This window comes from Amblyomma mixtum, chromosome 4 (genome assembly GCF_055824585.1).
Source record: "Amblyomma mixtum isolate Tamu chromosome 4, ASM5582458v1, whole genome shotgun sequence".
In the NCBI taxonomy this organism is placed as follows: Eukaryota; Metazoa; Arthropoda; class Arachnida; order Ixodida; family Ixodidae; genus Amblyomma; species Amblyomma mixtum.
In genome coordinates this window covers 157,590,623-157,616,589 of record NC_143015.1, presented here as the reverse complement: position 1 = coordinate 157,616,589, position 25,967 = coordinate 157,590,623, and the positions used below count along the sequence as shown (strand labels likewise).

The 25,967-nt window shown below is 46.8% G+C and overlaps 1 protein-coding gene across 1 annotated transcript; it reads left to right on the top strand.

Annotated features, from left to right (window-relative positions):
* The first annotated feature begins 136 nt into the window (after positions 1–136).
* Positions 137–24,840, top strand: LOC149348939 (dynein axonemal assembly factor 5-like). The gene is made up of 10 exons (XM_089541045.1): positions 137–773; positions 1,591–1,783; positions 2,438–2,511; positions 3,707–3,936; positions 6,153–6,350; positions 8,245–8,388; positions 11,095–11,257; positions 12,165–12,421; positions 13,935–14,226; positions 21,754–24,840. The coding sequence occupies exons 1-10, from the start codon at positions 137–139 to the stop codon at positions 21,816–21,818; spliced, it is 2,253 nt and encodes a 750-aa protein (XP_089397171.1). The 3' UTR covers positions 21,819–24,840.
* The last annotated feature ends 1,127 nt before the right edge of the window (positions 24,841–25,967 follow it).

Here is a 25,967-nt window from a genome sequence, read left to right as displayed (position 1 = left end):
GCTTAATCAAAACTTTTGTTAAATAAATAATTGATAAAATTAATATTTAGAACTTTTAGTTCAAAATTTTATTGAGTCTAAGCGGTTAACGCGCATCAGTCGCGTTGTTAGGGCAACGGCGGCGAAGCGTTGAAAGATGGCGGACGACTTTCGGGACGTGCTGCTCGAGCTCGAGCGGCTCGAAGCGGATGACAAACACATACGCAAGCGGGCGTTAGAGAACATCTGCTCGGCCGTGAATGCCATGCACGGCGACCTGCCCGAAAACAAGCGAAAGGTGCTCGTCTCTGTCGTCATCCGTCCCGTTCTCGGTGCGCTGACCGACCCAACGGAGCGGTGCCGCGAGCTCGCCGCGCAGCTGCTCCTCGACATCACCTCGGTGCTGCCTCTCTCCGACGACGTGGTTGCCCTGATCGTGCCGGCTTTACGTCGACGTCTTCTCGGCGCCGGCAGCGGAGAACCGGTCGCCACCAGCGCGATCGGCGAGGTTGCCGAGGAAGTGCGTCTTCTCGAAGCGCAGGCGCTCACAAGAACTGTAATGGGCGCAGGATCGCGGTGCGCGGCGCATCTGAACGACATCGTCATAGCGTTGTGCTCCTGCCTCACCGATCCCTTCGTGGAGGTGAAGAAGGAAGGCTGCCGGTGCGTCGTGCAGTTAGAGAAGGCCGTCCCAAACCATTTCCACCTGCAGTGCGACTCACTACTTCCCGCGCTGGTTCAAGCGCTGCGGCATCAGCACTCTGCGCTTCGAACACTCGCCGTACAAGCCTTGGGTGAGGAGATAAACCTGACAATTTGACACGTGATGTCATAGGTTTCGCGTGACACAAAGGCGCTGACGACACAAAGAGGGTGGAAAGGCAGAACGGGCGTTTTTTTTTAAACGCGTAAACATTCGACTCGTGACTGTGACCGCTTTGTAAACAAAACTCCGATCGGAGCGCTACTCCAACGTTTGTCCCGTTACTGTGATCGCGTGGAGAATATTGATCGTAATGCTTGCTGTAAAGCCATGCAAACTAGCGGCATTACGTTTGTATTCAGCGGAGCTCGAATAATTTGCTTAATATGTGTGGATGGTGGCAGTTTCGGTTTCGACATGACGCGCGATGCGAGGATGCGACAGAGAAAGTAGTAGTTCGTATGTTCGTGTGTTCTATAGCTCAGACGAAACAAAGTACTATTATCAGCGGATAAGAGGCTTTAGCGGCAGATTAAAGAAAAAAAGTCACTAAGTACTTTTTCAGCAGCCTTTTATGCAATTGGTGCCTGTCATTACATGTCACAACAGTAGGAGTCAAGTTTTCACTTTAAACGTGCCGCTAAAAGCGTTCACCCAAAATTGAGGTTGAATGATATGGTGCTTCCATACGAACATATATTTTCTTATATTTATGCCAGTGCTGCATTTTAGGTTTTGTGCTTTTGAGGGTTTAAGTTGAAAGGGTTATAATTGTGCGGTTATTGTGCTCAGGTGAGTGTTACAGCAGTTATTCACTCGTGTGAAACCTTTTCCACCTGTGGACTTATTGTTTTAAGCACGTGGTGCAAAACAGAATGATAGTTAAAAAGGTTTATAAATCCTTGCAGGGCCCATTCTCGAGCAGAATGACTGCAACTCGCTCACGCCTACGGTTATTGCATCAGTGGCCGAACTTCTCGACGACCGCTCTCCAGCTGTCCGGATAGCCCTGGCCACTGCAGCGGCTCGATGGGTGGCAAAGACCTTCGGCCCCGTTGCACTACCTATCGTGCTTATAGCACTTACAGATCCCGTTGAAAGGTTTGTACGTGTACCATGTATACTGAGACGTTGAGTTGCTTCGAGACATTTTAGAAGTGTACGTGATTTGATTCCTTACATAAGTGCTCACAAACTTGAGTTGTATGTAATGTGGACAAATCATTTCCTCTTGTGTACTGGTAATCAACAATACGACTTTGCAATTCAAATTTTTGCTTGAGGAATAATTGTTGAGCTCAATTCAGTATCAGGCTTTAAATGGGGCACATAAGTAGTGTTGTAGCCTCACAGTTTAAGTGTAGCAAAAAGTGCATTCAAGCTTACTGTCAATAAGGGAGTAATAACTCATTGACATCCACCCGAGCACAGCCATACGGCTACAAAGGAAAGCTATACAGCTTTCTCAGAAACTTCGTAGTTTCTGAGAAAGCTGTACAACTTTCTTTTGTAGCCGTATGGCTGCGCTTGGGTGGTTGTCAATGAGCAATTACTCCCTTACTGCAAATCTACTCCACCTTAGGGGATTCCCCTAAACATTTTGCAAAGCTTACAGTCATAGATCATTTACTTCAATGCTGAAATGTCACTTTAGCAGTAATTTTGCAACGCATGATAAATGCAACATTTGAAGGTTTTGTTTCGAATAATGCACTGAAAATTAAGATGACCGTACTAATATACTTTATTTTTCAGCGTCAGTACCAAGGCGAATGACCTGTGGAATGCAGTAGGAAAACTTTATGCGACCGACCAATCAATGCGGCCTGGTGAGTTTTCTTCTGGAAAGGTGATTCTTTTGCACTGCACGCTGTAATATTTTTTATTTTTGCTGAAAGAACAAAAGTGCATTGTTCAAGTCTCAACTCCCGAGACAACTTTGGGATTTAGAACTGTGGAGGCACAAGCCAAACACTTGGAGCTTGTGAGTTGTTTGTCAGATGGCAAGTGTCATGAGACATTCTGCTGTGATTGGTAACATTCTCTGCAGACATTCTTTTATGGCTAGCGGTAGCATCCTAAATGCCATAAGTAATGCATGATTAGGTATGTACAGCAGGATGGAAGAGCTCTACCTTAGAGGCATAAACAGAAGAAGGTGCCTTTAGAGTGATTAATCAGAAGTGATGAAGTGGTAACTTATATAGCGAAAACAGTACACTGATAAAAAGAGTTTTTCTTGTGTTCAGGGCATGTAAATGAAATATATTTGGTTAGGTTTATAGGGGTTAAGATCGCAAAGCGATTCACGCTATGAGGGACGTCGTAGTGGAGGGCTCCGGAAATTTCACTCACCTGGGGTTCTTTAACCTGCACCGACATCGCACAGTACACGGGCCTCTAAAGTTTCACCTCCATCGAAAATTGACCACTGGTAAATTAAACATATTGGAACATTTCATATGCTTGGAGTGAAACTGAATAATAGCAGATTGTTAAAGGTTAGTTAAACTTATGAATTATGCTTGCTTTGCTTTTTGCACGTGCCTTTGTTATTAACATTTGTTAAAATAGTACAGACATTCCTCCATCTATCATTGTGGGGCTATGTAGTTTTGCCTTTGTAACTGTTATTTAATCGTGTAGCTTTGCTCATTTAATTATGTCCATGTTTCTTCACTGTCATCCTGTTTCTGTGGTTCAGAAGGGTACTGGAGGATGCATGGAAGCACTTGCAAGATAGGCCGCCGCAGTGGCTCAGTGGTTATGGTGCTCGGCTGCTGACCCGAAAGTCGCGGGTTCGATCCCGGCCGCGGTGGTTGAATTTCTTTGGAGGAGAAATTCTAGAGGCCCGTGTACCGTGCGATGTCACTGCACGTTAAAGAACCCCAGGTGGTCGAAATCTCCGGAGCCCTCCACTACGGCGTCCCTCATAGCCTTAGTCGCTTGGGGACGTTAAACGCCCATAAACCAACCAACCAACTTGCAAGATAAGCAGCATTGTTGGTTTTCTCCTTGTTGCAGCGGTCGAGAGTGAGGGCTGCCGACTGCTGGTCCAGAAGCACCTCGCGTACCTCGTTGGCGTCGCACATGACTCGCTGCAAGGCTGGCGGCTGGAAGAGCAGCTGCGCGCTGCCAAGCTGCTGTGCGAGGCCTTCCGTCATGCCGGGGCGCACGCTGCCTCCCACCTGTGCTCGCTGCTGCCCACGCTCACAACCGTGCTCTGCAGGGATGAGCCAGACCTCAGGCACTGGGTAAACTGGGAATCAGACTGTGTCACGAGTAGGGCCCGGAAATTTAGGCACTAAAGAACACCGAAATAGGCAGGCAGTTAGGCTCTAAAATTTAATGAAATAGGCGCTGTAAAGCAGAAATAGGCGCTTTGAATAATACTCTTTATTCATAAGTACAAGATTTGCCAGTCAAGCTCTGAGCGTACGCAGTCCTCAACTGAAGCAATAAAGCGCATTCTCAGGTTTTCGAACTTGAAGCTCCTTCGGTTTCGCTAAGCATAGCCTTGTACTTTGAAAGGCTCCTTTCGACATCACATGAAGTGAGTGGCGCGAACCTAAAACGTGAGAGTTGATAAGGGCTCAAACCTTCAGGTGATGTGGCCGTATCGTCTCCGCGTAGAAAGTCTCTGATTGGGGAAATTGTTTGCAGGCATCAATTGTTGCATCTTCGTAGAAGCAGTAGCACCCTTTCCTCCCAGTCCCTGAAGTGCTGCTGGTACTTCTGCCACTACCTTCAATGATTCATATATTCAGAGTCCAGCCTTTTCCAACTTTGTCATTCTTTCCGTCAATGATGAGTAGTTTGCAATAATGTATGTCAGGTCTCTTTCCAAACTCGTCTCTTGCTACACTTCGAGAAAAACACATTGTTACACTACGTTCTAAGTACTATTCGAGAAAAAACGTTCGGCGAGACCCGCACCTTTTGTGAGTGCATCAGCACGCGCCTTTCATCATACTTAGACATATGTCTCAAAATTGAAAAACAGCACCGAGGACTGAAATGCCGGATTTAGGCATTTATAGGCAAAAACTACGGTTAAATAGGTAGTATTTCCTAAAAAATGACAAAAAGGCAGGCAAGTGCAAATATCCCCCGTTTAGGCATTTATAGGCATGTTTAGGCAAATGCCTAAAGTTCCGGGCCCTAGTTATGAGGCTGTTGTCCTAAAGTGTGGGCGGCATAAGAAAAGAAGTTGTCGCGCTATTAGCCATTATGCTGAGCTTATCATGCCGTGAGATGTCATGCCACCAGCCACCATGCCATCATGTCATGAAGCATCACACAGGGTGTCATGCTTTGAACCATAGTGCCCTGAGCAGTCATGCCATTACCTGTCATGCTGCAAGATGTCATATGCTTACATTGTGCTATCATGCTGAGTTACTATTTAAAAAAATGTTCTTCAGCAAACATTTGTGCCGGATGTGATGCTGCCAACTGTTGTGCTATGAACCGTCATGCCACAGGACCACATGATGTGGTCTCTCTCGACAAGTGTTCATGCTTTTTTTTTTTTTCAAGATTTATTACAACTGCACAAGCACAAATCTTGTGTGTGCATTGTGTGATATCCACAGTAATGCATTTAGACTTGTGAATCTGGAAATCCATGCCTGCTTTGCCTTTTTAATTAGTTAGTTGGCTGTAAGTCTCATTATGCGTTCTAATGTGGCAGACACAAAGCGTGGACTTATGTACCCGAATTTGTATGAGATGCCAAGATCTTTGCTAGTGAGTCATCATCATCAGCCTGACTACGCCCACTGCAGGGCAAAGGCCTCTCCCATGTCTCTCCAATTAATCCTGTCCTTCGCCAGTTGCGGCCACCGTATTCCCGCAAACTTCTTAATCTCATCCGCCCACCTAACTTTCTGCCGACCCCTGCCACGCTAGCCTTCTCTTGGAATCCACTCTGTTACCCTTAAGGACCAGCAGTTATCTTGCCTTCTCATTACATGCCCTGCCCAAGCCCATTTCTTCCTCTTGATTAGGAGTAGGATGTCATTAATCCGCGTTTGTTCCCTCACCCACTCCGCCCGCTTCCGATCTCTTAACGTTACACCTATCATTTTTCTTTCCATAGCTCGCTGCGTTGTCCTTAACTTAAGCTGAACCCTCTTTGTTAGCCTCCACGTTTCTGCCCCATAGGTGAGTACTGGCAAGATACAGCTGTTGTGTACTTTTCTCTTGAGGGATATTGGCAAACTGCCATTCATGATCGTAGAGAACCTGCCATGTGCACTCCACCCCATTCTTATTCTATTTCCCTCTCATGATCCGGATCAGCTAGTGAGTATGCAGGCTTAATGTAAGCAGTTAAGTTCACACACCCACTAATACCATGGCAACCACACTGCCTAACTTGTGGTAACTTACACTCCTGTGTTTTTGTTCTTTTGTACTGGTCATTGCCTGAAGTGGAGTTTTGTCACAAATTTTCTTCTTCCCCCAGTTGACACAAAGCCTGGAAACATGCGCTCGATGGGTAGATCCCGAGAGCTGGCTGGAATCTGTGTCGGTTCCGTTCTCGGCGGGCGCCCTGCATGCCTTGGCAGCGCTTGTCCGACCCTGCCCGCCCGATCGTCTCCGGCCGTACGCACAGCAGCTGTTCCCCATCCTCTTTGAATACTCCGGTGCTGCGGCCGACACGGTGAGCAGTTGGAAACAAGAGTGGTTTCAGTCAGCGGTCTGCACTGTCCGAGTACTGAGCTTGCAGGCAGTGGGCGGTTTGATTCATTTGTCGGCACATGTCTAGCATCAAGCATTGGCACATTTTATTTTATTTACTTGTACAGATGTACAGAGGCGGTTTACATAGTACTGTCCAGCCCTCTCATTTAGTGTTTAACAGTTTAAGGGGGGACACTGGTCTTGAAAAGAAAATTTTTTTAATTTAGTCATAGTTATGAAATTTTAAGGGCACATGTATTTCTGTGTGCTGATTCTAAATATGTCATTTAATTTAATGTAAAACAATTTCTTGAGCACTTATGCACTTTTTATGCTAGTATTTTGCGGAGAGTTTTGAAGAAAATTTGCTGCGGGAAACTCGCTGAAATGCATGCCATTGGGTTCTCTTGACACCAAGGAATACAATAAGGGTAAAATTATCATCCTGGCTGTCATAGAACTCGAGTAATAGGGTACTGAAGCTGCCACATAAGAAATAGGAATACACGCTTTCCTTCTCATTTCTGAAGCGGCAACTTCAACACTCTATAACTTGAGTTCTATGATAGCCAGGAAGACAATTTCACGCTTATTGCATTCCTGAGTGTCAAGAGAACCCAAATGGCATACATTTCAGCGAGTTTTCCGCAGCAAATTTTCTTCAAAACTCTCCGCAAAATACTAGCATAAAAAGTGCATAAGTGCTCAAGAAATTGTTTTACATGAAATTAAATGACATATTTAGAATCAGCACACAAAAATACATATTCCCTGAAGATTTTGTAACTGTGACTTCATTAATAAAAATTTTTTTTCCAAGACCAGTGTCCCCCCTAAATATGCACTTCATAAATATCATATAGGCAATCATATTCAATCAATATTTGTACTCCCACCCCTCATGTAATACCCCCAAAGTGGGGTCTTTAAGGTAATAAAGTGAAGTGAAGTGAAGTTTGGTTCCATAAACTCAGGTTCCTTTTCATAATAATACACCGCGTTTACATGAATATAACGCAAGCTTTTTCCCTCAGTTCATCGGCTTCAGAACGCACGTCGCATTATATTCGAATAAATGCACAAAAATAACGCAATTTTTTCTTGCTGCTCCTCAAGATAACTATGACCTTCACCACATGACTCGCAAGTTGCTAGGGGAAGCCAATTTTTCGACGATCTTGGGGTTCGCGGCACACATGGGTGAAAAAAGGGCGGCTCTGGAGTAGCTGTGGTGGCATGGCAGTCTCCCTGTGCTCTATCGGAGGCTGCGTGCATACACGTGCCTAAGTGTGAGCCTCTAAAATAATAGGGCATTAGTTGCTTCCATGTTTTTCCCGTGCCATCTCCTTTCTTTTTTGAGCCCTCAGTTGCAGTTGGCTTGAACAGGCCGAGATCACATTATAATTGTTCTTTTTTTTTCTTTCATTTTCGAGAGGTCTCAAACTCCTCCCCTCTCGATATATTTGCAGTTGCATACACGTGCGTACATGTTCGTGTAATGAGTTCAAAATTCATTTGTTTCTTCACTTAATTGTTTTCCTACATAGTGCTTCTTTGGCATGTGCTCGTATTGACACTATGTTTTAGGCAGACCTGCTCCCACGAGTCTTTGGAGTCGCACTTTGAGGCAGGTCCGCATAACAGTTGATATGATAATGACTGTTCCCGTTTCTTTGCAACACTTACGTATACAAAGCCTGCTGATTCATTAGGGATAGTCCTTGCTTTTCCAAGCTAAAGTGTCAGGAACGTTTCTGCTTGTGCCATAACACCGTAAAAAGACAAAATGGTACTTTCTGGTTGTGAATCGTCTCGTGTGTCTGCAGTCAACCAGGCGAGGTTAATGTGCTGTACTGTTCTGTTGTGCTATGCAGAGGAGCCAGCTTGAAGTGTTGGGGATCATGGATGCCCTGCTGTCGTCCGTGTGTGACCCCATGGACCTGTCAGTGAAGGAGCTACTCTCCTGCTGCCTGGGCATCCAGGCATGCTCCTCACAGGACGAGTGCGTCGCTGAGAAGGTTTGCATCTACAGCGGTCATCTGCACATTACAGTAAACCTCCAGCAAACCTCTTGTGGCATTCAGTCCAGTTACACCTTATTTCCCACCAGTGGTCAGAGCGCATACCATATTTACTCGAATCTAGGCCGGCCACGATTCTAAGCCGAGACCCGAAAGTTGAAGGCCACAGAAAAAAAAACTTACCTCGATTGTAGGCCGGCCGAAAAAACAACTGTGAACAAGAGGTACAGCACGCAAACGACATTTATTGCCAGGAACCCGCTCAGGCAGATCCCGGGCTGGCGTTTGGGCGAGGAGACATATGCAACGCCAGCCCGGGATCAGCCGCCGAAGTCCCGCCCGGCTTGAAGATTTGACGACTGCTCTGCAGCGAGTATAACTTTCCGCTTGAAGGCGGCACTATAATGGCACCGCCTGTTTGGTGCCATGGTGTTGATGATAAAAACCACGCACGAACACTTCACTGCTGCGAATGTGCTCACACCACCGCACGAGAACAGAACAAGGCCAAAATGGCAGCCAGTGCTCATGTGTGCTTTGATCAGTATCGGCTACGGATAGCAACGGCTACAGTGCTGTCTTTCATTGGCGTTTTGTGGGGGCGCCACCTGCGTGCTACATTTGTTCGTATTTTACGAATACGAAACCTCGAAACGGAATCCTCGAATCTAAGCCGACATAAGAGTTCTACATCTCGTTTTTTTGAAAAAACTATCGGCCTAGATTCGAATAAATACGGTATGTATCAGTGTCTTCTATGTCATACCGTATTTTCCGGTGTATAAGACGCACCCTTGTATAAGACGCACACGCCATATATGCAGGCTGTCACTGAAAGAGTTGGTATATAAGACGCACCCGTGTATAAGACGCACCCCAATTTAACCAGTTAGGCTAGTGAGGCTTAATTAAACATGCTTGTGCGACCATCGCAAAATGCACCGTACCTGTCAGAAGTTCTTAAGCAACGCGAAGTGATCAGAAAAGGCAACACTCACGCCATACCCGCCCACGTTTTAGCAAAAAAAAAAAAACGAATAAACTCTCTTTATGTCCATAACAACATTTTATATTAACTAAAAACCTTCGAAGTCTTCATCTTCACATGCGCTATCAACAAGTCCGCTCATTTCTGGATGCAACGCGGCTGAAACATTCTCTTCGCACTACGTACAGGGAGCAAACAAAGTTGCAAAGGGTGACTAAAGAAAACGCCGGCTTTTCTTGATAATGGCGAGAAACGCGACTGTCGCCATCCGTTGGCATTTCACATTGCTTTTGCTTGGAGCCTCTGAAACAGCCGCGTGTTTGTGATGCCTGAAGTCGTCATCCCCACCGTTTCATAATAAAGTTCACGTAAAAAAGCTGCGCACGGTGGCCCCCGTATTGAAGTATTAACCATGTTACAACCACATTATTGATATTTATATTTTTTCAATGAAAAAGCTTGAAATGAACCAGAGTAATTTCTGAAATCCCCCCTAAAAAAACAAAAATTCGCATATAAGACGCACCCTTGTATAGGACGCACCAGCAAGATTTTTGAAAAAAAGCCGCGTCTTATATACCGGAAAATACGGTAATTCGCTTGTTATCTGAATGTGAAAAGGTGAGGCATAATTTTTTGTCTGTGTCTGTGCATTAGTCAAAATTTTAATTGTTTTGCAACTGTCATGCCTTTGTTGTTGCTTTTTTTTCGTTGTTTTTTGTACTTCGTGTACTTACCCTGTCAGTATTTACATCAGGTGTTTACTGGGCCAGTCCCACCACTGTGTGCGGTCGCTTCAAGCTTTAAACCAATGATTCACAAAGGCTTTCAAAGCTCAGCAAGCTTTTCTCCGACGAAACCATTCAGGCCCACTTCATGATGGGCTGAGTAAATAGACCTCTTGAATTTCACGTTGTAACTGTTGTGACTGTCACTGATTGGTTCGTTTCTATTGCACTATGAAGTAAGTGGTAGGGAGAGGGTGTGGTAGATGGTCCTTGGCGATCACAAAATGAACAAGGGAGGGGAAAACCTCAGGTTGCTTCCCCTTGTTGCGTCCCCTTGCGTCCCCTTGTCGAAGCGTTGGCTCAAGCAACCTGAGGTTTTCCCCTCCCTTGTTCATTTTGTGATCACTATGAAGTAAGGTTTTTCAAAATGTTTCTTTGCATGTTTTGTCGTTCCTGTTGATGCTGCTGTAGGCCCAACTCTTCTGAGCTTATAAGCCACTTGAATATGTACAACTTAGCCACTTCATTGTTGTGACTTCTCCGAATTGGCGTTGCAGTTTCTGAACAAGGTTTGGTTTGGTTTGGTTTATGGGGTTTAACGTCCCAAAGCGACTAAGGCTGTGAGAGACGCCGTAGTGGAGGGCTCCGAAAATTTCGACCACCTGGGGTTCTTTAACGTGCACTGACATCGCACAGTGCACGGGCCTCTAGAATTTCTCCTCCAAAGAAATTCAACCGCCGCAGCCGGGATCAAACCCGCGTCTTTCGGGTCAGCGGCCGAGCACCATAACCACTGAGCCACCGCGGCGGCTATTTCTGAACAATGCATTCAAGCTGCTTACTATGGAGCAGAAGCTCTAAAGCTAAATTTTTTTGTTGATGGTGTTCAGGAGTTTATCTTCTTGCGTGTGAAGTCAGCAGTTGGCATACAGCAGTTATGGAAACGTCTTCTTTCCTTCTCTTTTTTTCCCTTACATGTGTGTTTAGGTGTCGCTGCTGCTCAGACAGCTCGCAGACATGCTGAACCTCCCCTGTGTGGAAGACATGTGCGTCGGCTACGGCAAGGACATGATCCAGGATTTGTCCGAGAACCGGCCGCACACCAAGACAACGCAGTGGGACGCGGTGCGAGAACTCGTCTCACTTGCTGGTACGTCTGATACTTCATAGGTGCTCTCTTACAGGTCGTTCTGGGACTGCAGTGCATCTCAAAATAAATTCAGCGTCCATTTGTTTCTTCACTTACTCTTTTTGCCACTATGGCTCTTCCTGGCTACGTTGGTGCTTTTTTGGCGGTGAGAGATGCCTTTACTGCTAAGAAAATAGCATTTAGAAATTTTCCCACCACTCGATCCAACTTGTGACATCTACACCAAATAGGACTCCATGACCACCGCTTAGAAATGAACGGTGTGTTGCCTAGCCTCAGGGATGCACGCTTAAGGTGGGAAGAGGGTCTTAAAAAATTTTTTATTAATGAAGTCGCAATTATGAAATCTTCAGGGAACATGTATTTCTGCGTGATGGTTCCAAATATGTTATTTAATTTTATGTAAAATAAGTTCTCGCACACTTAAATATTATGTTACGTAACATTTTGCCGTGAGCTTTCAAGAAATCTTGCGGCAGGGGACTTGCCAGATTGCATGCCATTGTTTTCTCTTTAGACATCAAGCTATGCAGTAAGTATAAAATTATCATTACGCCTGCCATAGAAGTCGAGTTGCAGGATTTTGAAGTTGTCACTTTGGAAACGGGAATACAAATTTTCCTTCCGGTTTGTGAAATAACAACTTCAAAACCGTGTATAACTCAACTTCTGTGATAGTACTCATCAGTTCACTTTAGCATGGTGCTTTTAGTTCAGATGGTTGAACACTCCAAGGTGAAGCCTTGGTAGCGTCTGTTGTTGGTCAGTCTGTTTATTGCATGGGTAGTGTTCTGGGTAAATGTTTTCTGGAGCCGCAGTTTGTTTTGTTTGGTGTTTGGCGATACCAAATACACTCAACCTCACATGGCGTTGACTCCGAGCTTTATGTACCAAATGCCCAAAACAGGTCCGCAGAGCGGGGACCTGGTTCCCTCGCTCGTGGCACTCCTCAACGCGGTGCAGCGGAGGCCGGAGTGGCAGCCCCAGGCAGCCGCGGTGCTGCAACAGGCGCTCTCCGTCGGCCGAATGCCTCCGCAGTGCACCAATGCGGCTCTGCAAGCCCTGATCCCGCTCCTGACGGCCGCGGGGCGCCCCAGCGTGCCAGCGCGGACTGCCGGACTACGCTGCCTCCTTCAGCTGCTGGAGTGCATTCCGTCCCTGCAGGTTGGTGCCCTTGGACCAGGGTCGTGGCATCGTTATACGCGAATGTGCCAGAAAGACAGTATGTGGTGCGACCAACCGACGACAAGCAAAAACATGTGCAACCACAAACGCTACTGGTTATGGTATTTGTGTTTGTCTTGCGTTGTTAACATCACATTTCTTTTGGGCACCAGTACAGGTATATTCTGGTACTTCCAAGCTATAACTCAGGGCACAGGGAGCTGAGGGATCGGATCGGTGACACAGTGAAGGAGCTTGCATACCTTGGTTGTGGTGCGTTATCGAAAAAGTGGTACTGTATCGTGTTTTTTTGCACGCTGTGCATGACGGAACTGATTTGCTGGGTGTTTATCACTTGGCCACGGTTATTTATTTCGTGCAACAAGAATAAACTAAACTATCAGTTCTTAGTGTGCCTATGTGTGTTTCTCGTGTCGTCTTCTCTGTCTGCCATTTAATTTTTGCCACCAGTTAGTAATAATGTCGAACCAACTTGCCCACCAATACGTGCTTAGTGGCATCTGGTAAAGCCCACACGTGGAATTGTGCATAAGATCCGAACCTAAGACTGTGCGGATATGGCTGATCACTGCGAAAAACCGCGAGTGAGAAACTGAACAGGACGCCTTAAATTTGCACTTATTTTCTGACACTTTAAACTCAGCCTTCGAGTCATTTGCTCAGATGTGAGGGTTTTTTCGTGGTCGGATCTGTGGAAATCTGGGGTATTTGGTCGCAGCCGAGTGTGAAAATTTTCGAACATGCATTTCTTGAATCGAATATGAACAAAATAAGAAATATATTCGAGATTGTATACTCGCACACCCCTACTTTAAAGCTTTGGGAATGGTAGGAATGATAATTGACCTTGAAGCTTGCAGTTTCTTCCACATCGCAGATACCTTGTGCTGCCTGTAGTCCATATATGGTTAGGTGCAACTCTCACCAAGTGGTGCTTGTGGGGATCTAGATCATTACCTTATATGCTGCCTAGATTACTTAAACAAATAGATGTGTCGTACTTGTGTTCCTCAAGAGGGCAGGATGTCGCATAGTTAATTTCAAAGCATTATTTAACCGCACGGAAACCAGACATGTAGGAAAGAGGCTTCTTGCCTTCCTTCTTCTATAATTCCTTCAGTACACTGATAGACTCGAAATAGTGACAGCAGCGATTTATGACTACTGTGGATGGTTGTGTGCTGTAGTTGTCCTAGGTCACAGACCTGTGACAAAACTATTATCATCAACATTTATAAGTATCACTGCAGTGGAGCAATTGCTGACAGAATAGTTCCTGGGCTAGCCCCACCAGTCACTAACAACAGCTCAACTCTATTCTTACCAAATGCCTGGTAAGTGGAGATGAATCAAATGAACCAAGTTACAGGTACAGAATGCCTGTCAAGGGAGTTCGCATATGTTGGCTGTGCCGAATAATGCCTCTGTGCCCTTGCTACTACACCTGGAGGCGATGTGGCGATGAAAACGAGCTCTCCTTCTCTCCGCGCAGGTGTCCGGTGAGATCGTGTCTGCCGTGCTGGGCCTCTTGGAAGACAGCCAGCCCCAGGTCCGCATCCTGGCCTGCCGAGCGGCCGCTGCGTGCGTTCCCGAGCAGCTGGCCGTGCGCGGCCTCGCAGCACGGCTCGAGGACGATTCGCGACAGGTGCGCGTGGCCGCGGCCCGCGCCCTCGAAAACCTCGCCCTGGATGGGCTCGAAGAGGCCCTGGATGCTCTGGCCCTTCATGCCAGCACAAACGAGGGGGGAGGTGGCGGAGGCCGGGACAGTGCCGCTTCGTATCCTGGTGAGCAGGCGATTTGTTGTTTGCTAGCACCCGTCCTGCGTTCCTCATTTCCATCGATCGTGTCTATACTCGTTACACTCATAGCATGCAACGCTGCCCAGTTTAGCACCTCTTCACATTGGCAACATCTATGCACACAACATAGGTTGTAATGTTCAAAGTACAGACAAGCATCTTTTATTAGGACAAAGCTTAAGTACCGCAGCTGGCAATGCCCTGCCCTTCATTTGACCTTCTACCACATTTTCACCTCTTCACATTGGCAACACCTATGCACATAACATACCGTATTTACTCGCGTAATAGGCGCACTCGCATAATAGGCGCACCCCTAGTTAGGGCGCGAAAAATCAGATTTTTTTATTTCCGCGCATAATAGGCGCACCCCGAACTTGGCACTGTGATCAATACTGTATTTATACGATTGCAAGCCGACGCCTCGCCACCCCCCGCTTCCCAATCTTTATTTTAACAAAGTTTTTGCTGAACTGACTACTAGTCCCTACTAGTGCTGCTGCCGTCGCAGCCGCTGCGGACCCACAGCACGTACAACGACATCGCGTAGAACAGCCGCACAGTTTTCAGGGATGCTCACTTTAAACGCCTGTTTGGAAAGCTTCATCTCCAGCCGGAAACGTTCCCGACTCAGGCCCACGAAAACCTCGGCGCTTGGAGTCGCGTACGAAAATTTAGGGACGCCGCAGTTGCAACTGCCGCACTTCTCGGCCACGTCGTATTTTCCGACCTGCCGCACGCTTGCCGCGTTCGAGAGCAAACTCCCAGCCGTGTAGCTGTTAAGGTGCTTGCCCGTCGAGCTAAAACATCAACGCTCCGCGGCAAAGCCATAAACCACGATAACTATCGCGCTACCGCAAATCCCGGCACTTGACAGCAACAACAACAACAAAAAAACGAGCTGGAGATGCTGATGGCGATATAGATAGCGAAAGCTCGCGGGGGAGGGGGGGGGGGGGGGGGGGGGGAACGATGGTGATGATGAGCTTGGCCTTGGGCGCCCTCTGTGGGCGGCGTCTGGGAGCTCCTGTGCGCGTGTGTGGCCTCCGCGATCAAGCGCCCGTTGCGCGCCGCCGGAGCCGATCGCGGATGGCTCGGCGCGTGCATTCCGAAAGTTTCGGTGCGGCCCTTACACGGACCCTTTTTTTTTAACATTTTCTTCGCGAAAACGGGGTGCGGCCCGTACACGAGTGCGTTTACGCGGTGTGTTCAATTTTGCGAGTCGAAAAATTTCCGGAAATTTTACCCCGCGTAATAGGCGCACCCCGAACTTTGAGCCGGATTTTCTGGAAAAAAAGTGCGCCTATTATGCGAGTAAATACGGTAGGTTGTAATGTTCGAAGTGCAGACAAGCATCTTTTATTAGGACAAAGCTTAAGTACCGCAGCTGGCAATGCCCTGCCCTTCATTTGACCTTCTACCACATTTTCACCTCTTCACATTGGCAACACCTATGCACATAACATAGGTTGTAATGTTCAAAGCACAGACAAGCATCTTTTATTAGGACAAAGCTTAAGTACCGCAGCTGGCAATGCCCTGCCCTTCATTTGACCTTTTACCACATTTTCATTGTGCCCTTCACCGAAACGTCAAGAAGTAAAAACAACGTTGGGCAGAGTGAGACGCGACTGGCATGCCTATTCGCTCTGACTCCACCCGCACCCAAAAAAGTAGTTCGCCATCACTGAAAAGTAGTTTCAGATGGTTGAATAACTGAACGCCTGACTGCTGTATCCATAATTTGCAATGCCAGGCAGGTCATTTTATACTGTTCCATGATTTCATTGAACAATTCACCGAGGCCTCTAGACCTGTTAGTGACGCACAGCGGAGTGATATGCTTTTGCAGGCGCACAACTACTCCGACAGCATTTCACGCCAAGTGTGAAACAAGCTATGCATAGTTTGCACTAGCATCATAACGGCCGCCATCTTTGGAACCAGAAAGTGCAGTTAAAACCAGGACGGTTTGCTGATCACTTATCGGCATCCGGCTCCCACATACACCATAGAAGCTAGCCTCAGTACCCAAAGGTGACGCCCATGACATCAAGTGAAAACTATCTCTATTCTGTTCTGTAGAGACTTCGCATGCTTTGTCTCGTAAATTCTGTGCAGCACTGCAGAAGCGAAATGCCAGGGAGCAAGCCATGAGGTCAGTCACCAGCTTGGGTGAATGAGGTGCCATTAGAACTGCAACAGTATGTCCCAAGCGGCAGACAGAAGGGTAGCTGCAGTGGATCGTATAGGATGCTATATTGCCGAGGACAGCCATTGTTTATTACTGCAAACCATTTCCGAAGCGAATCCATGAAACACTGTAAATTTGTTGATTTTTTTTTTCACCAAGCTTTATGGCAAGAGCTCACAGTAAAGCTAGTAATGTGACCAAGATTGTACACTTTTGAGCAGATAAACTATTTGGCATAAAGGAAAGACAAGACAGTGCAAGACACCTCAGCTGTTGTCCCACGCCTTTCTCAGTCTTGTAGCTTCTTTCTAGCTGGCTTACCTGTTCTAGAATGTGGCATTGAGCCGCTCACCGCTCAGCTTTGTAAGGTTGCATACATTTTTGCACGTGCCGAGCAGAATTCTCTTGCATTGTTTGAGTTATGGGTCTGGGAAAGCTGCAGAACATTTCGTCAAGCTTTACATATAGCCTAGCTACTCAGTACCCGCCTTACGTCTCTCATGTTAGCTTGTTTTACAGCGTGTAGCAGGTCAAGTTAACGGAACTTTGCTCTGTTGCTGTTTATGGTGGCTTGCATTTTATAGTGGCAGCCGTTGGCGACGTTTCCCGTTCTGCGACATCAACGGTGTAATACGAAGAAGAAACGGGGAGGGAAGGAGGCAGCGGGGCGAACTTCAGCTTACGCTGCTCCCCATGCAAATAGGGAGCCTTCATGTGCTTCACATGAAGGCTCCCTACATGCAGAGGATTAGTGGCGCCCTCTGTGCTTTTGAAGAGAACTAATGCTTGTGCCATTCGCGCTTCTGCACATAGAGGGCGCCACTCTGTGGCGCCCTCTCCACCTTTTTCTGGACCGTCCTCCTCTCGAGCGGGCCAGAGTCTCATGCCTTGCCATGATGCTACGCAGTTCAGTCACGTACTGGTCGTATGTCGCGGACTCTTCGCGGGCCAGGCTTTCTTCGAATTCTTCTGCGCCCCAGCGGACTTAATCTCTGCGAGCGTCTGCCGATCTGCCTCGGCAATTTTACGCTGTATCATTGCCTGCATTTCGTGCTTGCGTTCGAGGTAGGTGCCCCAGGCTGCAAGTGCTTCATCCGTGGTCAGCATCTTCAGAGCATAGCGGTGATGGCGGTTTGCAAGCCTTCGCGCTTTATAGGCAGCTTTCACCTCATCATCCCACCACCTTTTTCTGGACCGTCCTCCTCTCGAGCGGGCCAGAGTCTCATGCCTTGCCATGATGCTACGCAGTTCAGTCACGTACTGGTCGTATGTCGCGGACTCTTCGCGGGCCAGGCTTTCTTCGAATTCTTCTGCGACAGCCTCGTACGCCTTGATGGGCAGGAAGCGCTTGGTAGACCGCCTGCGATTCTGTGGCGTACTGCGCCTAGCGGAGGTTGTAAAGTCAAGTCGTATGCGGTTATGGTCGCTTCCAAGGCTGTAGCGGCCCTCTTCATCTATGTGCACGCGACACATGAGGGAAGCTACCTCCGCTAGCTTCCCTCATGTGTCGCGTGCACATAGATGAAGAGGGCCGCTACAGCCTTGGAAGCGACCATAACCGCATACGACTTGACTTTACAACCTCCGCTAGGCGCAGTACGCCACAGAATCGCAGGCGGTCTACCAAGCGCTTCCTGCCCATCAAGGCGTACGAGGCTGTCGCAGAAGAATTCGAAGAAAGCCTGGCCCGCGAAGAGTCCGCGACATACGACCAGTACGTGACTGAACTGCGTAGCATCATGGCAAGGCATGAGACTCTGGCCCGCTCGAGAGGAGGACGGTCCAGAAAAAGGTGGTGGGATGATGAGGTGAAAGCTGCCTATAAAGCGCGAAGGCTTGCAAACCGCCATCACCGCTATGCTCTGAAGATGCTGACCACGGATGAAGCACTTGCAGCCTGGGGCACCTACCTCGAACGCAAGCACGAAATGCAGGCAATGATACAGCGTAAAATTGCCGAGGCAGATCGGCAGACGCTCGCAGAGATTAAGTCCGCTGGTAAAAATGCAGCAGCTAAATTTTGGTCGTACGTAGCGTCTATGGACGGCAGAACACCAGACCCGCTGATCAGAGATGAAGAAACGGGAAAGACAGGCGACCTCCACCGCATACTGACAGACCACATGAAGCAACTATACGCAACTGATGGCACGCCATACGTCTTCGAAGGCGTGGAAACACCCTCACGACCTCTGGACGACAGGCATTGGACGGTGTCGAGTGGAGCAGTCGACAGGGCCATTGGCAAAATCAGCGCGCGTACAGCCTGCGGTTTGGATGGCATCCCCGCTGGCCTCGTCAAGTGCCTCGGTGCCCAGTCAAGAAAACAAATGGCGAATATCTTCGGGGGCATTCTGGAAGGTGCACCAATACCAGCAGACTGGCTTCGTGCAAGAGTGACACTGATTCCCAAGAGGGGTGGGGACAGCGGCCTTCTGCGTGACTACCGGCCTCTGACAGTGACAAGTGTAATGTACAGAGTGTTTACGCAGGTGTTAAAAGTGCGGATGAGTGGCTGGGCGGAGCAAAATGGGCATCTGACGGAGCTCCAAAATGGTTTTCGTCGAGACCGGCGGCTGGAGGATAATATTTTTGTCCTCACCCAGTGTATTGAGGTTGCAAGAAGGGAAGCTCGTGGGCTGACCTGCTGTTTTATGGACGTCGCGAAGGCGTATGACAGCGTACCACATGAGCCTCTAATGCAACGCCTAGAGTCATTGGAAATGCCCTCCGCCTGGATCGACGTGCTTCGTCGCCTCTATGCACGCTGCACAGTGGTGGCCACAGTGTGCGGCGTCAGCTTGGAGCCAGTGGCCGTACAGAAAGGGTTGAGGCAGGGCTGCCCGTTGTCCCCTCTTTTGTATATGTTGTACGCTGCAGGGGTGGAGCGCAAGCTGTTGGAAGCGCAGTTGGGGTTCACGCTAAGCTACATCAGCGGTGGTGTAAAGGACCGATGGATATTACCGGGCCTAGTCTTTGCCGATGATGTAGTATTAATGGCAGAGACCAATGCGGACCTCCAGGCTCTCATCAACATATGCGCTGAGACCATGGCGCCACTTGGCCTGAGCTTCAACTCAAAGAAGTCGGCGGTGCTGTGTTTTTCAGCGCCGCTGGACGCCGAGCAGCCGGTCCACCTACCAAACGGGGACGTCCTCGAGATGGCAACTGAATACCGATACCTAGGCATTAGGTTCAGCACGCAGCCAGAATATGCTGCAAAACATGAGGAACACTTGAAACAAGCTTCGCAGCGAGCGGGAAACATATTGAGAAGGCGGTGCCTATGGGGCTGCAATCGATTTGTTATGGTCCGCGAGCTGTGGAAGGCAGTTCATGTGCCCGCATTGTCATTTGCAAACTCAGTTATCTGCGTGACAGCGCCCACAAGGGAATGGCTCGAGCGTGGTCAGCGAGCGGTGGGACGTCTGGCGCCTGGGTGTCATGGGCGGGTGGCTAACGAGGCAGTGCAGGGAGACCTCGGTTGGTATACCTTCGAGGCTCGCGAGGCAAGAAGCAAAATAGCTTACGACGGCCGGCTGCGCCTGATGCACAAAAATCGATGGGCGCGCAGAGTCTTTGACTATGTAAGTCAATACTGCCTGCGGACTACATGGGTGAAGCGGCTCCAACACCTTCGTCGCAAGTTCGGCTTCTTCAGAAATGAAGTACAAGCCGACAACGCGAGGAAATGGGCCAAGGCAGTTAATACCCAAGTGCATGCGCAGGAGCGAGAGGCGTGGAGGGCTGCCATGGAGGGGAAGTCGACACTGGAAGTGTACCGGGCAGCCAAGCAGGACATCTGCGTTGAGAGCTTCTACGACAACAGTGTAGGCAGCCGCCTGTTGTTTGAGGCACGCGCGGGTGCCATGCCAACGCTTGTGTACCGCAAGCGCTTCGACACTACAGTCGAATGCACCCAGTGCAGAGCCTGCGGAGAGCACGACGAAACAACGGAGCACATCGTCCTACTCTGCGAGAAGCTGCCAACGCCACCGCACGAGGGCGCTACGTTTCCGCAGGCGCTGGGTTTCCGTTCTTCGAACGAGGGCTGCACAGCAGATGCGGCAAACCATGCGGCAGTTGCAGCGACGAAGCGCCGACTGACAGAGTGGTGGACGCTGGTGCGACATTAGACCAGTACTGTTTCGTCGGTATTCGCGTGTGTGTTTGCCGCTTCGCGTTTGATAGTGGTGTTTTTATGTGTGTATCTATCCAGCCAGGGCACCTTTGGTAGGCGCCCGCCCGTTACAAAGGGAAGGCTACATCATCATCATCATCATCATCATCATGAACAGCACTGCACGCCTGGATCAATACAAACTCTATAACCATAAATGCAGTGAAAACAAAGGCTGTACTCTTCCGGCCGAAACAACGTGTCATTGATAGCAACCTACATTTAAAACTTGGTTCCACAGATATGAAACTTGTTCGCACAATTAAGAGCCTTGGTGTGCTTTTTGAGCAACACATGTCGTGGAGCGAGCAAGTAGAAGCTGTGTTAAATAAGCTTTCTAGAACAGTTGGAATTTTGTGTAAGTTACATTTTTTTCTGCCTCAAAACATTGAACTGTTAATTTACAAATCTTTGTTTTTGTCCCAGCTAAGCTATTGTTACATGGTATGGGGTACCACAACACAAACAAATGTAGACAAATTATATAAAATAAAAAAACGAGTGGTGCGTCTTATTGCCAATCAACCGTACGACGCCCATACTGCACCCCTTTTCACGTCATTAAATCTTAAACCTGTAACTGCATTATATGAAGATACGCTGTTAAAACGATACCAAACATCAACTAAACACAATGACAGATTCCTTCAATGTCTTTCAGGTTTGAGTGCAAAAGAACATGTGCGTTCTTTGCGAGTGAACTTACCCTGGCAGGTGCCAAGAGCCCGCACTAATTATGGAGACCAAATTTTGTCGCACAAACTACCAACCCTGTTAAATTCCCGCGCTTTACCTATTGTATAAGTGCCTCCAAATGCTTCTCATTATATGCTTAGTGTTAGCCTCTATAATTGCTGGTTGTTCTGTCAGTTGGAATGATCTGCATTTATTGTCTGTGCATTCTCATGGTGCAATGTAATTTGTTAAGCTGTTATGCTGTATGCCCTGTAACGGAGCGTGGACCTCGTCAAGCCAAGTATGGCTTTTTGTCTGCGTGTCCTCAGTACTCATAATACTGAAATAAACTTCAATTCAATTCACTTTCAGCACTGCAGATAGCTGCCGCTGAACCTCCCGTTTCACAAGCGTAGTAACTGGCAGTCAGTTCATTCCTGTTGCGTCCTCTTCTCCTTTTCAGAGGCTATGAGCCGCTTTTCAGACACAAGTTCACAGCTGGAAATGGAAGACGTCTTGCCTGGCTGAAGAGGTGTTACTTACGATCCGCGTTGTTCTCAAGTGTGGCAACCACGGCTCTTCTCATCCAAGCCACGTCTTGTCCCCCATTTGAGCCACCTGTTTTCTGTGCTTACCAGAAAGGAAAAAAAAATTCCCAGACAGACCCCGGCAGGCCATTCATAGCTGCCGTCACATGAACTGAAGCCTCCCCATTTTATTTTTTTATTCCATGATTACAACAGATGTACATAATCCAATGTCATGTGTAGTATTGTAATGGCATCTTTTGTTCCGTTTATGTGTTTTAACCTCATGCTATGAACGTTAAGAAGTCCCTTGCTGCACTGTTAGGCGTGGTGTGACATAACTATGATCTAATGTCACTCCCTTAATTAACCCAGATGTGACTGACGATTTCCATTGTACATGTGCACAGCACAGATTCTTGGTATGTGAATTGGTTGGGCACTTCCTGGAGTTTGATTAGTGATTAGAAAGAACATCGATTGATTATCGTTGATTAGCGCAGGAATTAGAGCATTTGCCATAGGCTGTGTAGTTTTGATCTATATATCAAGAGTTCTCCAACTAGGTTCCCAGTGTTTTTTGGGCTCCCTGTGCACCTAAATCCATATGCGTGCCTCAACCTCCACATTTCCTTTATTTACCGAGTTTATTTTGTCACTAATCGTACCGCAGTTGCTTATAGGAGACTGTTCATTATACAGTAGGATAGATTGGTTTATGGTTTATGGGGGTTTAACGTCCCAAAGTGACTCGGGCTATGAGGGACGCCGTAGTGAAGCGCTCCAGAAATTTCGATCACCCGGGGTTCTTTGACGTGCACTGACGTCGCATAGTATACAGCCCTCTAGAATTTCGCCTCCATCGAAATTGGACCGCCGTAGCCGAGATCGAACCCGCATCTTTCAGGTCAGCAGCCGAGCGCCATAACCACTGAGCCAAAGAAGCCAAGTGGTGGGGCGGAGGGAAGGGTCCTCAGTACCTTTTGAAAGCCTTTGGTGTTCCTTCAAGGCTAATTGAGAACCTCCGGCTTGAACGAGCAGTGCTTATGATATTATACTCATGAACGTCTTTATCATCATCATCTTTATATTGTGAAACCAGTACATCAAAAACTTGATTGGAGTTTATTTGAGTTGGAATAGTTCCATTCACTGCACCTTTTTATGGGTAATCAATGCAGTAATAATGTTTGGGATGGATTCAGAACTGCTGTGTTCATGAGATTTCTATGCAGCATTGATCAGAAGTGGTGTGATGATTATTAATTGTTAAACTAAGTCCTGGTCTGAGAATGCCTTTGCTTTTTTGCCTGCTTGGACCGATTCAGTTCACCGTGTATTGTAAAACATCTGCCTTCCTTAATCGACATCTGTGCTTTGTGAAATTGTTGCTTGCTTTTATGTATATACTTACTTGGTCTCTTTGCTCTAGGAAGCTTAAAAACTATAATGCATACACACACGACAAGTGTAGGACAGTGCCAAATGTGTCAGTGTTTAGTGTTAGTAATTCATTCGGCTTCTCTAACCACTTTGGACTTTCATTGGTTCAGTGTCATGTTGACTAATTCGGCCACTCGTTGTCTGCTATCCATCCTGGTTAGCTTGACTGACTGCCCTAGAGACACAATGGTCTTATCGCTGAACCAAGATTAACTCAAACTCGTTAGGACGCAGTTCTCCACAGTTGAAGATTAAGCTATGAGCCGCTATGCTCGATATCCTTGTATGTCGCAAAACTTTGAGAAAACTGTATAGCCTTTGTTTTTGTGGCATGGCTGCAGTCATGCAGCGAGATTTGCTTAAAATTGTCTTTGCAGTTGTAATCCATTGCACTTGTAAGATATTCAGTCATTTGTAAAAAGATATCTTCATTCCAGTTACACTTAAAACGCTTGTACATGTGCTTAATGGTGCTGAGAAGAGATAGAGACCAAATGCATTCATTGCATTCATAGCACTTGTCATTAGCACAGAAGATATGAATCCTGATCTTAGTGAAAACTTTCCCAGCTCTGGTTCTCTTTGATAGACTGCTAGCAGTGCTCTGTTTTGTTCGCCTTAGTGTTTACTTTAGCTTGTACTTACGGAAAGCTTTGGCAACTAAACGTAACAGGTTAGCTTTGTTGACTGGTGCATGTATTTCTGATGCAGCAGTTGCCCTCGATATGCTGTTCAGTTTGGCACATGTTTCTGATCATGGTCAGGCCTGCAGCATGATCTGCCACACTTTCATCAACAAAACTGCATCTGATGTAGTTTCGTTCTGCATACCAAAATACCTTCTAAAGTGGTAATACCTCATTATTTTAATCAGTGGAACAAATGATTGGCCAAGTACTCCAAATCTGGTATAGTTTCTCTTTAACATACTGTGAACTAATGTTTTTCAGCAGTTGACTGAAACTTCTGAAGATATGAACTAGCACTTTTGCTGAGAAAAAAATTGTGTTACAGTCAAACCCACTTATAACAATACCAGTTATAACAATATATCGGATATAACAATGGTCAGTCGCGGCACCGTCAGCTTTTGCATGTGTTCTAATGGTATTTTCAGCACAACCCTGTTATAACAATTATTGGTTATAACAATGGTATTTCCATGGCACTTCAGTATTGTTATAAGTGGATTTGACTGTATTTGAATGCAGTTTTCCGGCACTCAATGGGCTTGAAGTTGCTACTAAATGCTGCTCCTTTGGATTGGTTTGCGTTTAATGGTAGCCTGTACTTTGCAGTGTTGTTTATAACTCTGTTATCACATTGTCAGGACCAAACAAATAGAGATTGTTGTGATGCCGCTCGGCTTGTTGCTTTCACCGTTACACACCATGATAATGTGTGCCAAGTCATGCATTTGTCACAAGACGTTACCATACACAGTATTCGTTCTTTAAGTCTGTGACCCTACAGGGCGGACAGTTGTGTCTATTTGTCCAATCATTTACGACTACAGAGATGGTCTAGTCATGGTGGCGTGCGGTGAAGTTTTGGCAATAAAGGATGGGTTGAGAATTCTTGGTTGTATGTTTCCTGTGAACCATGAAATGTGCCTTGGTCTGATATGAACCGAATTACTGTACTTGAGTCGCATATTGTCAGGTGGCCACATCAGAGGGCAGACACTTATCAACATTTCCAGCTAGTGATAGATACCACAAAAAAATTGAAATGATAGGAGTGTAATTTTTTTTCCTTGACAAGGTTTGAAACATGACAATACACTACAAGCAGTTATGTTTGTCCCCTTATATCTCGGACAAGCAAATGCATGTCTCCTGCTTAGAAGTAAATGTGTGCATGCAGCCATCTTGGAAGTTCTGGGCTGTCAAAGATCCTCGTAGCTGCATTTAGCTGAGGTAAACCAATGTGTGGATGCCAGTAAAGCAAGTGTTCAAAACACCTGCTGTTGGCAGATTGGTCACACTGCCCAAAAACTTGCATCCCAGCATTCCAAGATGGCTGCACCTATTATGAGCAACTGAAGCAGCCTACAGAGCTCACACAGGTGAAGGCTTGTAATGCAAACAGACAAAAAAATACTTCTGAAAGACTGCAGCACAGTTAAACACACCAACTACCCTCATTCAACAGCAATGAATCTGGAAGGGTTAGCAGGTGGGTTATAACAACAAGTGCAACACTTTCTTTGAGACTGCATATATTTGAAGTAATTCTTTGGCAACTTTACTTCAGATAACTTTCATTAAGCATATTTCATTTTTGTGCCATGGTTAGTATATACCTTTCTCCCTGACACAAACATCTTGAAAATATAAAACTTGTTTCTTTGCAATCATTTTTCAAAGTTATGCATACGGTGATGCAGTGACTATGTCTGCAGACAATTCATCAGGTCATTAATATATAGCAGAAAACTATAGTAGATACTCAACTGTTACCATATTTGGTTACCATAAGAGTATTTGCAAACTCCTCACACAAAATTTCATACAGAAAATATAACATGCATAATGTAAGCATAATTTGCAAACATTAGACATTTTCTAATAAGTTACTTTGCACAACGCATATCTTGAATAGCATCCAGAGCATGAAAAATTTGTAAACATCCAACCAGCGTCAGAGCTTAAATTACGAGTAGCTTCAGTCCAAAAAACAATTAGTCGCGCATCTTAGTTTCTTC

Bases quoted from the DNA above. Each gene is read 5' to 3' on its own strand.
- LOC149348939 (XM_089541045.1), top strand. From the start codon at position 137: ATGGCGGACGACTTTCGGGACGTGCTGCTCGAGCTCGAGCGGCTCGAA. The intron at 774-1,590 runs GTGAGGAGATAA...AAATCCTTGCAG, and splicing joins ACTCGCCGTACAAGCCTTGG to GGCCCATTCTCGAGCAGAAT. The intron at 8,389-11,094 runs GTTTGCATCTAC...ATGTGTGTTTAG, and splicing joins ACGAGTGCGTCGCTGAGAAG to GTGTCGCTGCTGCTCAGACA.